This window comes from Danio rerio, chromosome 17, assembly GCF_052040795.2.
Source record: "Danio rerio strain M-AB ecotype USA chromosome 17, GRCz13ab, whole genome shotgun sequence".
Lineage (NCBI taxonomy): Eukaryota > Metazoa > Chordata > Actinopteri > Cypriniformes > Danionidae > Danio > Danio rerio.
The window spans coordinates 28,027,388-28,040,964 of record NC_141037.1 but is presented as its reverse complement, the minus strand read 5'-3'; the positions used below and the strand labels follow the sequence as shown (position 1 = coordinate 28,040,964).

Sequence of the window (13,577 nt, the reverse complement as noted above, 5' to 3'; positions counted from 1 at the left end):
AATGAGAACCACTCTTGTGAACAAAGACAACAAACCCAACAAACCTAGCAGCTCACCCACAGACACACAACTCACCATACGCAGGTTCTGAGTGGTTCTGGTCTCAACGGCACGGAGAATCTCTCGGAAGCGTCCAACACCACGGGTCAGGTTACTGCAGCACCACGAAAAGGAGAGAAAAGAGATCCATTATTCATCTCTAGAGAGCTGCACAATGACCAATATAAACAATTTCACATCTAAATCATCCACAAAGACCTAAAAACACACACAGAAAACCCTAGGACAGGCCGTGATTTAATGAGCTCTACTATCACGCACTCAGACTAAGCAGCTACTCATCGGTGGACAGGAAGCTATCGGGGCCTGTGGGCACATTGATTACAGTAGTTCTCTATATAGGGAATTACCACCTTTATGAACACTGCACAACCTCTCAATGTGATGTATGTCATTAACTGGGGTCAGTCTTTTAATCAGACCGAGATTCTTCTGAGTCAGAAACAGAACTTCTTTTTCTCTCAAGAGTACACAAGCTGTATTGAGAGACAAGCAACAAAAGTAGCGATGATACCAAAGACAGACAGACAGAGTTTGAGGTTATTCCCTGCCACATTAGCAAATCATGGCAAGATCCATTCAGATAAAACCATATTAAATAATAATAACCTCATATCTCAATGATACAGAATAAAAATAAATAAATAAATAAAATATTACATTAAAAATATTACATCTAATATTTCAGATCAATTTGTGATATGTCTCATACAGGTGAGTGGGCTTAACAAACCACCTCATCTCTCTGACTCTTGCGCCAGGTTGTACATTTGCACTATAGACACTTTCTCAATCACTCCATTACACTGCAGATCTTGAGATCAATTCTGATGACTGGTATCTGATTGACTGCCTCTACATTGTGCACGGCAAAGATGCAATGACCAGGTGAGAAAAAAAAAAAAAAAACTAAGAGCGGGCGCTGAGTGACAGCTGATAATAAAACAGCGTTCTTTTCTCCATTCCTGTGGATTTTTTTCTCCACTGTTTTGAATTTTATTATAGTTTATGACAGAAAAAGTTGTCATTTTGTCATCTTTTGTTTTTATCTAGGCCTTTTTTTAAGCAGTAGGCATCTTAAATCCATGATTTATGCATGTGACATATGCAACAGTTTTAAATTAGTTTATATTGGCTATATTTTGGGTTTGGGACTGCTGAAGTCTGTTCTGAAATGAAAGCCTCAGAGTTGACGTTATTCTCTACTGTTTTTAATGATGAGCGACTCGCATTGACAGGTGAACATCTGACAAACCTGCTCACACTGCAGACATGAGAACACGGATCTGATTCATATAGGATGAATTTCCACATATGAACAAGGCCTGAATCTGATTTGAGTAAATCGGAATCCATGTAATTTTTTTTTTCTGCTTACAAGTACATGGGCCATATCTGATCTATCACGCATGGGAAAAAAAAATTGAATTGAGTCACTTGAAGCATGCAGTGTAAATGCAGCCTATATCATTTTAAATAGTGTTTCATTTAGGTGAGTGGGCTTGACAAACCACACGTAGAAACACTCTTCTCTCTTGTGCACCTGACACTTTAAACTCCATCTTACAAGAACTCAATAATGAAAATGATGCTTACTATAAGTGTACCACAATCATGTTGCACAGCTTGCTCCAACCTTAAATAACTCTTGCACAATATTAAACCTTACAGTAAATACCTCTTTTGCACAATATTAAACCTTAAATACCTCTTTTGCACAATATTAAACCTTTAATACTTCTCTTGCACAATATTAAACCTTTAATACCTCTCTTGCACAATATCCAGCTCAACATTGTTCAGTCTCATGTAAAAGTACCTGTCTTAAGCGTATAGTTAAGTATTTTATAGTATATGTTAGTTATGCATAGGTTTTTTTTTTTTAATAGCTCTTATGTCCAGTGTTGTGTTTGTATTTATGATTCATTTATGTAGCACCGTTGTCTTGCGAGACACTACATTTTGTTCCTCTGTATGTCCGCACATGTAGCTGATTGACAATAAAGCTTGACTTGACTTGAATAACAAAACAATTTTCCTGGTGATTTTTTAAAGCACTCATTAAAGTGCTCAGAGTATAAAAAACACATCTAGAAGTTTTTTAAATGTCACATACCAATAAAATGTGTTTTACAGTGAGGTAGGCTTGACAGTGATTACATGTTAGAGGTACATCATTCTTCAGTAAATACAAGGTGTTTCAACCTAGAGTGACCAATTCGGCCAATTCGTCTGGTCATTAGGACAGAAGAAAACAGAGCTAAAACAAATAATTAAATAGTAAAGTAGTCATTTCAAACAACAATTCAAACACAGCCATGTGGATTTTTATGATTATAAAAAACTCGCAACATAATTTTTATTTGTTTAATGTCTTGTTTAGTTTAAATGAAGTACATCAAGTTAAATATGTATAATCAAAATATAAATAATACCTACTTCCTTCGCCACTAGCTGAATATTTTTATATTTGAATTTATTTCAAGCTATTTTTTAAGTCCTAATGTTTCAGTTCACAATAATAACCTCCTAACAATGCTTAAATGCCAAATGAATATTCAGGTTGATACTGCACATTATAATGCTGATGCCCAAATTTACTTGACATTTAAAATGCTTGAGTTTAGTTATTAGTGGATTTCAATAACAGACATATGAACATACTAAGCTATAATTTAATACTCTAATTCTTACACAATGTAAAATAAGCATATGGTGTCCTTAGAGTATGTTTGTGAAGTTTCAGCTCCAAATACCCCCCTAAACAAATTTAACCATTTTGGGATGATGCGCAGATTGTTATATCTGAGGTGTTTGGATGCAAAGTTCCCAGAACTGCATTATTTTTTGTATATTGGAGATATTAATAGAGATATTTAGGACATTGTCCCCAGTGGTGACCAATATTTGTGCAAGATTCTTCTTGTGGCAAAAAAAAAAAAAAAAAAAAAAACTATAAAAATGACCTGGCTTAAAGCCTTAATGTAGAAATGCAAACAGTGGTTTGAGATAATTGAGAAAAAACTGAAATTTTAAGGAAGGTCTGGGAAAAACTGATAAATAAGAAATATAAAGACCCCCCCCCCCAATCTTATGCTTTGTTATCAAAAAAAAAACACCACAGATAATGTTTTATCTCTTTGAAACTGCCCCTGGTAGGTTTTGATCCAAATTGTGTTGTTTTGGTAACTGTCGCTTTAAATTCAAATGAATTTGCTCTTTTTCAAAAGAAGGTGGAGTTACAAATGCCTGTATCAGTATAGCAGATACAAAACAGGACTGATGTTATCTCTTTGAAAACCTGAAAATGTTAAGAAGGCAGTCTATGAAGTATAAAGTGTTTGTCTTGCATCTGGAAACATTTATAATCCCCCTTAATTGCTGACTTTATGTTTATCAGGTGAAAACTCCAATGGCAGATGGCTGCTTCTCACTCAGGGCTGTTTAGGCTGATATGGCAAAGATCATCACTAATGAGCAGGGATTTCTTCTTGCAAGACACACACACAAAGGGATAATGTCAATCAAAGTGTTTCTGTAGACTGTTTTTATGAAGTGTGATTATAAAAAATAGAATTAAACATTTTTACCATAAGAAGCTGGGAATAATCACACACTGCTGCCAAACAACAGTGTTTAAACCCCTTATCAAATGTTCATAGGTCCCCTTTAAATATCAGTCTGTTTTAAAACATAAGGGACAGACCGAACATTTATCATCTTGTAAGAACTGCTTGTTGTGTAAGGTTTAAAGACATCATCATTCATTTATGAACCCAACCGTTGCATTACCCACAATGCACCACTGCAGTGGTCATATTTCAAACAGATGCATTTCAAGCACTGACAGATGCCCCACCTGCATCTATATTGAAGATCCCTCCCCAACCACACGCTCACTGTACAAATAAATAAATAAATGATGGAGCTTCACAAAAACCAAACCTCACACTGGCATGTGGAAGGGCTGCAAATCACAAACAAAAAAGAAAAGAAAAAAAGAGAAGAAATGCATCTATGGTTAAGACAACACACTGAGACGGATGAAAGAATGGGACCAAAGATGTATAACCTATATGACTCCTACAAAAAGACGTCCACTGACTACATTGACCAGACACTGACTGACTGTATACTAGGTCTGTTACTTACTTTATCTTATATTGCAATTAACAGACCTGTCAGAGTAAACAAAATCACATTTCAGCTGTCAAAAGATTAATCTACCTGTGAGGTCCTCCGTGTTTAGCTTAGCTCTCTTTTATCCTCATTTCACTCATTTTCCATCTCTGTCATTTTTGTTTTGGGCTAATACCAAGTAACTCGCACTGCAGTTACATGTGTCCTCTCTAAAGTTTAATGCTAAAATGTTGCGAATGCATATGTGAGAGTAAAACCCATTTAAATGTATATTTTTATGTTTCATAATTTTATTACTGGACGGCGCAGTGGCTCAGTAGTTAACACTGTCACTTTACAGAAAGAATGTCACCGGTTTTGAGTTTCTGTGTGGTCTGGTGTCCCCCACAGACCAAAGACATTCGTTATAGGTGAATTGGATGAACTAAATTGGCAGTAGTGTATGAGTGCGTGTGAGATTGTAAGAGTGTATGGGTGTTTCCCAATGCTGGGTTGAAGCTGGAAGGTCATCTGCTGTGTAAAACATATTGTATGTGTATGTACATTACAAACATTTATTTATATATTTGAAATTGCATTTTTTTGTATGTTTGGTTTTGATTTCTTTAGTACATGTTAAAATTTCCAAAAATCCACAAAAACAGTGTTTAAAATTAATTTACTTGAAACCCAATAACATTATTAATTACAATTACTTAAGAGGACCGGTTGGAGAGCACTGTGAATTTAAATAAGTCAAAATTTATTATGTTTTTATATATTTATTAAATATAAAACAGTAAGTACATAAATAAATAAATAAATAATTAAATACATTTTATTATCATTATTATTATTATTATTGTTATTAATAATATTATTATTAAATTATTATTATTTTCATTCATTCATTCATTTTCTTTTCAGCTTAGTCCCTTTATTAATCGGGGGTCATTGCAGCGGAATGCACTGCAAACTTATACAGCATATGCAGCGGATGCCCTTTCAGCTCACCCATTCACACCTATACACTATGACCGATATAGCTTTTTCAATTCACCTATACCAAATGTCTTTGCACTGTGGGGGAAACTGGAGCACTCGAAGGAATACCACACGAACACAGAGAGCACATGTAAACTCCACACAGAAATGCCAACTGAACCAGCCGGGGCTCAAACAAGAGACCTTCTTGCTGTGAGGCGATTGTGCAACCCACTGCACCACCGTGACGCCCATTATTATTATTTTATAATTTTATTTTATTTAACTTCTGTTCTAGGTAATATTAAGAGAACAAGCATTATCAAGATTGCTATAAAGGGTAGTAAGCAATTGAAGTGGATTAAAACCTCTCATAAATGCTGTCCAAAAATTATTGAACAACACTCATTCTTGTCTTAGGACAATAAAAAAAAAGCATTTACTCCAAATGTTGAGTACTCTATATGCTGTATTAGGATGATTATAAATGATTATAAACACAGTATATGTTATGGTTGGTTCCCAATATGTTAAAAGCAGTAAATTTACAACAAATGCAAATACTGTATGAGTTTGATCCATTAAAATCATGTGTGTTTACCAAAAAGTGTATGTATGTCATATTAAAAAGTATCCGAATTCTGAATACAACATAATCGTGCAGCCTTCATTTCAAGAGTGTGCCTAGCCTATGTTTCTGCTACAGTAAAAGCACGGCACTACTCTACATGAACAGAGTGTGTGGATACGTACGAGTAGTTGTCAAACACACAGCTCCATGGTGCATCGGAACACACATAAACAATGTGAGACGCACATACACAGACTGACTACCGAGGGTTAATGAAGCATTTACAGAATTAAAAGCACAAAGAAAGGCAGATATGTAGGAAGACAGAAAGCTTAGCAGATTCCTACACCATTCGTTGCTGCTTGTGTCTGAGGAAAAAAGGGATTTACAAACAGAAAGGATAAAAAAGGGATGTATGAACTGAAGGAATAATAAATGAATGGACACCATTGTTCAGCCGTCTCTAAGGGAAGGCTGTAAATCATAACTGAGTGCTGCGATACTGCTAAAGCTGAGAGATATTTTGAGTGTTGCTGTATATAGAAAACATAAATCCATATTAGAAACAGTAATATTAAGAACATTGTTAAAAATGCTGGGCTCCATACTATTGCTTCATGTTGTCCCAACACAAATCTATTAAGTTAACTTGATCATTTACAAATTTAAGTAGACTGAACATAAAACAATTAGGTTGTGCCTCCTAAAACAATTCAAGAATTGTTCTTTTTAAATAAGTAGTTTGAAAAAACAGCGAAAGTCTCTTTTTGACAGAAACGCATGCTTGTAATTTTATATTACTATTTTTTTTTTTTTTTATCAAAAGTTAAACTAGTTTTGACATGTCAGAGCTTGGTTAGTCAGTTTCAATGAATCAATTTAAAGGTCTGGTTCATTGATTTGTTCACATCAGTTTTTAAAACATGCATTCATAAATTAGAATAATTTACATGGTGTAAGAAATCAATCTGTATTTTAAATTTTCAAATTTTCTTCATTTTATATGATTATTTAAAAAGTCAGGTTGTAACTCAACAGTTCTAGACCATACTTTAATAGTTACATTATATTTTAGTAATCAAAAAGCTTATAAAAAGTTATGTAAATTATAAAATGCATGATATCTGATGTGTGTTTAAAATAAAGATGCAGTAGGTTATTTTCTTCAGAAACATTTTTTGTCGTGCTGGTTGAAAATCGCTTCACATTCCAATTGTAATGATTAAAGTAAATGATCTAAAAGTATTTATATGTATTTTATATTCTGGGTAATAATTTTATATTTAATTGGTTCATCCAATTAAAATTTGTTGACAATTCCTATAATTCTGATAAGTAGCCCAAACTGTGTCAACAATTCACGTACACACAAGAGAGAGTGACAGCGGTAAAAACAAATGCTGAATCAAAACTTTTAAAAAATCCTGAATCAATATTGGAGTTACTGTTTCACGCTGGAGGAAGGTTGACACTATGGCTGAAGTATTTCTTTTAGACAGGTAATGTTATGTTTTAAAACTATTGTAGTCAAGCCAAGCTTATGTAGATTTTGTTGTTTTATGCATGGGTTATAAATAAAATTGGGCTATAAATGCATTCAATAATTGAAATATATTAGTTTGTTTCTTTAAACTGTATTGCCTGTTCTGCTTGGCACAGAAAGGAAATCTGTCCTTAACACTGGTGACATAAATACAATAATTACATAATAGCAACACACAATAAGACAACCACAAAAATTAAAAACTATCATAGTACAATACATATTATTACAGATCCTTCTCAACAACCACCAATTCACATCAAACAATGATCCGCTGTTTGTTTCAGATCTTTTGACTTTTCTACACATGTAAATCAAACATAGTTACTGTGAGTATAACCCTTTCACACACACACTCACCCATTTTTGAAATGGATGACGTGAGCCCTCTGAAGTCCAGTCTCAAGGAAGTAGCCAAGTTCCTGTTCCTGTGTGACCGGGCCAGGCTTTGGACTGCGGTTCTGAATGCCAGCACTAAGAGCCTAAAGACAAGACATATGCCATTTAATATCATCGTCAGAACAGCTTCAACTTTCATTTCTTGTCTCTTCCTGTTACATACTCAGCAAACACATTTTCAAAATGAGGGAAGAGTCAAAGTGTTTGCTATATTTACCCGGGGAACACCTCAGAGGACGGCGGTTAGCAGGGTGCAAGTTTCCCTAGCGTGAAGGTCAAACGCAAAACTTCAGCTGCACCCAAAAAATGCAGTGTCAACACTGCAGCAGAACACAAGCTCTGCCGTCCTGCTCTCCTGCCATCATTCACTCTCTCTCTCTCTCTCTTTCTCTCCCTTCACCACCAACGCTAAATCACAAGCAGTAAATACTGAACACCGTACAGAGGGATGAATGTGTGCGCTACTATTCCAACAAAGGGAATCAGTGGTGCGACAACAGTCTGACGAAGACAGAGACTCATCTTTGTTCTGTAGGAGATTGAACTTTAACCTGTAAAAGACTTTAATTGTGATTTAAGGTTCACAGGTGGGACAGGAAGAGATTAGTCTCACGGATGGCTGACCCTCCGCTGCAGTACTGTGCAAATCTGTCCTCAGCAACAAAAATCAATGTACATTTTAAAGGGCCCTTATTATGCTTTTCAGATATTACCTTTTATGTTGTGTGTAATGTACTGTGAAAGGTCTACAATGTTTCAAAGATCACATTAAAGAGAAAAATTGAATAAGAAAAACTAAATGTCAATTAAAATCATCAAAATTATTAGCCCTCATGTGAATTCTTTTTACTTGTTCAAACATTTTCTAAATGATGATTAACAGTGCAATAAATTCTTCGAAGTATTTCTATAATATTTTTTCTTGTGACGATAGTTTTTTTTGTTTTATAATTATTTTTACTTACATTTTTTATTTTTTAAAAACCATTTTAAAGTCAATATTATGAGCCCCCTTAAACAATATTTTTGTTCGATTGTCTACAAAACAAACCATACAGTAATTTGCCTAATTACCCTAACTTGCCTATAGGGTTAATCTAGTTAAGTCTTCAAGGGCCCTGTCATACACCCGGTGCAATAAGGCGTAAGACGTGTTTTGCGCAATTTGTTGCTATTTTGAGACCAGCACAACCCTAATTTTCACGCTTTACACCAAGTTGTTTAAATAGCAATTCCATTTGTGGACTCATGAGTGTTCCAGTCTAAAAAGGAGGTGTGCTAAAGCGCATTGTTGGCGCGTTGCTATTTTGAAAAAAATAAATAGACCGCACTGTTGACCAGCTGACAGCAGGTCAGGATTAAGGATTAAAATGTTACAAAAATTATTTACTACATAAATATAAAAACCACTGCCTCAATGCCTCAGCTCAGGGGGCTTTTTTCAGTTTATTCATGACAATTTGCAATTGTATAATACTATTTATTATATGCATACTTATATTTGCTTGTTATATATTTATATATATTTGTTTGGAGACATATGCATCACTATAAGGGGCATAAGAATAGGACGTGTGTTTGGATATAACTGTAAATTGAACTGAATTTTGAAATATTTAGAAACAAATCTTTGCGCTTAACAAAGAAATTAAATATGTAGATTAATGGATGTCTTCAGTGGAGTGCGTACAACACAGTTTTCTTATCAACGAAAGTAAAGGAGTAAAGTAAAGAGTAAAAGTAAAGAGAAAGTATAGAGGGCAAATTGGAGATGGTCTGATCTCTTAAATTGTTTTTTCACGAGTGAAGCATTCAGTTTTTCCACTTACAAAGCCCGCTATGTGTCGCATGTGAACAGCAAATGGGTCATGAAACAACTGACTCTTAAAGGGAATGTGAGATGAGACTCTGATTGGTTTAATACATGTTACGCTCAAAACACACCCATAACTCATTAAGAGATTAAGCACAACCCTGTTAGATCATGCGCCGGTGCGCAAAGCATATTTTTCCACCCTTAAAATAGCAGATTCGAACACGCCCTTAATGCTTTGGCACCATGCGCTGTAGACTTTGCACTTAGATTGTTAAAATAGAGCCTTAAATGTCACTTTAAGCTGAATACTAGTATATTGACATATATCTACTAAAACATTATGTACTGTCATCATGGCAAAGATAATATGTTTAGAAATGTATTGAAAAAATCCCCTCTCCATTAAAAAGAAACTGGGGGAAAAATATACAGTAATGTTAATAATTCAAGAAGGCTAATGATTCTGATTTCAACTGTAGAAAAAATATAAATGTAGCATTTGTAAAATCATAGAGCAAAAGGGAAAAAAAATTGTATCGTTGATTAGCATCAGCTTTGTTTAATCGACATCAACTAGTCTGGCACATTTTGAACAATAAAACGGAAATTTGTTTGACGTTCTGCGTTTGCAAACTTATTGTAAAAGAACTCCAAAACAAAATGAGGAATCTTTAATATACAGTATATAAACAGTATAATGTGGTAACTTTACAGCCTTTCAGAAGATGACTTTAAAAAAAACTGAAGTAAAAGAATGTTTGGAAATACCTTTTCAACTTCCTGAAGGTAGAGCAGAGCAATGTCTCCAGACTTCTCATAGCAAGTGATGATCTCCTGGTCTTTGTCTGCAATGCTGTTGGACAGTGATGGAGACGCCATGGGCACTTTCTCCAGACAAAGACCTGCGAACACACAGCAGAGAGATGAGAAGACCTACACACATGCCAGCAGCAAGCAAAAGCAAACCCACAGAGCTATACTAGTGCACTGACAGACTCATAGGCAAGTTTATGACTTATGACAGCTCAGTTCAATAAAGATGACCTGAATAATTCATATGTTAACCTTTATTTCCCTTTTAGGGCTTTGTGGTAGAACAGTACTATAAATACATCATTGTACAGTACCATGAGGAATTAAATGTGCAACTAAATTTTTAAAGCAGTCGAAATGCTATTTAATGCATTCAGAGTTATTTACGCTGTTAAAGAGTTGGAGTTTCATGTAACAGAGTATTTCTTTTCCAAAAATCCTACTCCCACGTCATAATGAGTTTCATCATTTAAATTTTTTTTGATTCTGGTTCTTGTTACAATACCAAGGAGGGAGATCCTTTTATGTGCACTTCTTTTGGAAAACTGTGTTTCAGAGGCATTACAGCACACCTAGAGTATCACCCAGCAGCAGTGCTTGGCTGAGAATCCGAAAAAGTGCGCTTTTAGATGTGAGAAAAATCTGATCTACTTTAGCCATTGCTAGTTTAACCCATTCACACTAAAGTTTTAAAAAACTTCCACTGATCTCCAAATTGTTTGCTATTTACAACTAATCACTTTTATATTTTCATGGCAACAAGTCTGTTTATGACAAAAAGCCATGGAGATTAGAGCTGCTGGATTTACAACATGTCAATTCATCAACTTCTCCTAAACTACATGAAAGCAAGGAGCTGCTTAACCTGGGGAAAAACAGAGAATCTGTTGTTTTCCAGAGATATTCGGAAAGCTGTAGTTGGTTTTAAAAGTATTACAAAACTAAAGACTTTATTGGATATCCCAGAGGTGGGTTGCAGCTGGAAGGGTATCAGCTGCGTAAAAACATGCTGGATAAGTTGCCGTTTCATTCCCGGATTAATAAAGGTACTAAGCCAAAAAGAAAATGAAGAATGAAGACTTTTTTTTGGAAAAGATGGATGCAGTGCTACTCTATATGTACACAAGATTAATATGAAATTGGAAATTTTGAAATGTGAATAATTTTACACCCCTTAGTATATAGTTTTTTCATTGTCACCACACAGTAAGAAGGTTGCTGGTTGCTGACCTTCTCAAAATATTTTAAGACCTCATCGCCACTTCAAGTCCTAATCAGTATCAAGCCTTTACCTTAACAAATAGTTGTTAATAATCAGTTGTATAGTTAAATAAATCAACGGTGCACAACCATGCAAAAAAACTCAGATCAGAGGTTGGCCGGACACTCCCCGGCCCGAACCAATTGCATGGATCAAGCACGACGCTGTTAATTTTAGGAGAAAAATAAATATATTTATGCTTTTTTTGTAGTCAAACACTTTAAGAAAAACTTTGAGACCTTGCAAAAATACCATTAAGACTTTTTATACCTTTTGAGGGCCTTAATTTTTTCATAATCGATTGATAAATTTTTAATACTCTGATAAATTAGTGACTAAAGGCTAAAGGAAAATTAATTAGTGAATTAATGCAAGTTAATGTTTTTGTCATCCTGAACTAAGAATGAACTAAGAGCTGTAAACTTAGAGTGCTTGTTAACATTTGTTAATGCACTGTGAGCTAATGTTCATTGACTTACATGAATAAAACAAAACAAAGATGAATAAATACTGAAATAAATGTATTGTTCGTTGTTTGTTCATGCTAGTAAATATATAACTAACATTAACTAATAAAATGAACATTTTTACCTATTAATCATTAATGAATGATCACTTAATAAAAACAAAACACCACACACTTCTGCACAGTTCTGATTAAGTGAGTGCGACAAATAATAATAATTTTTTTTTTTATCTTACCGGTTAAAAATTCCGCTCCACACAGGTGTTAAATAGAATACTTTTTTTTTTTTTTTTTACTGGCCATATTTATTTATGTATGCATGTATGTATGTATGTATGTATGTATGCATGTATGTATGTATGTATGTATGTATGTATATTTTGGTTTAACTGATGACAGAAAAATAATTGATTGCACAGAGTGATTTAGTTTTTTTGCCAATGGGCTATATGCACAGGTAGTGTTTTTCAGCCAATGATGAACTTCCAGTGAGAGCTTTATGTCACTTGATTTTTAAAAAAATTCATAATGTTCCTTTCTCAGCATCAATGTTGTAATGTAATTTAAATATAATCAGTTAAATAGACTTAAGCAATCCACTTGATTGTTAAAGCATAAAAAGACGAAAGGCAGTTTAAACGCAGGCGCCGTTATTAGCAGCAAGGCGAGCACAGGAATTCCATTGAAAATACTGTGGTAAAATTAATTTTCATATTTTAAAGACACAGCACAGAAAATTTTAATTTATTGTAGTGCTTGTTGTTTGGTTCAATACTCACTTTATATCATATCTCAAAGAGGCAGTAAAAAAAATAGTTTTTTTTTTAAAGAAATCAGATCATAAACATAGCGATTTTGTATGGGATGACAATTAATCGGATGCCCTGGTGCTGGCTGACTGAAATAAAAAGTCTATGTGCATATACCCCACTGGAAAATAAGAAGACATTTAAAAAAAAATAAAATTAATGCTAGTTAAATGTAAAAATAAAATACTCATTTGTTTGTCTATTATCTTATCATATTTATCATACATCTTATATGATATGAATTTTTAATGTTACTAAAAAAGGTTAACGTTTGAAAAATGATACTTTGAGAATAGTCATAAACACTGTCATCTGAATTCCTTTCACAGGTCATCCGAGGATGTTAATTTGTTTGCTTGAGCTATCGATTTAATACCAATATGCATTACCACGGGCTTTTGGCATCAATCCAACCCCATTCCTATAAAAATCATATCTGCATTCTATTTCTCCTGAGCCACAGAATTCACTCACGCGAAGCCTGATGTAGCATAAAAACCAACAACAAAGCTTGCGTTTCAGAAACACGCAGCACTTCTGTCAATTCTAATCCAATCTACTACAGAAATACACCGTAATGATTTGATCCTAACTTTCAGGATATGATATTCAATCTGAAAGGGTCAAACTGAACGCGATACGCCGTGTGTATATAATTCGAGTACATTTCCTTTGTTGCTGTTGGACAGAGGAAGTGAGACTCTGAAATATACATGTGTGAGAAAATCAAAGACCT

The 13,577-nt window shown here is 34.3% G+C and overlaps 1 protein-coding gene across 7 annotated transcripts in view; it reads right to left on the bottom strand.

Annotated features, from left to right (window-relative positions):
• Positions 1–13,577, bottom strand: part of ttc7b (tetratricopeptide repeat domain 7B) — a 79,742-nt gene that overhangs the window by 53,073 nt on the left and 13,092 nt on the right. For 5 of the 7 annotated variants that reach the window (XR_015512704.1, XM_087289345.1, XM_087289346.1 and 2 more), the window contains 3 exon segments: positions 10,261–10,394; positions 7,638–7,759; positions 76–154 (listed from right to left, as the gene is read on the bottom strand). Coding sequence is in view for 6 of the 7 variants with exons in the window: in XM_087289345.1 (XP_087145471.1) it covers positions 76–154; positions 7,638–7,759; positions 10,261–10,394 (335 nt within the window). In the remaining variant the exon portion in view is untranslated. 7 annotated transcript variants of the gene reach the window in all.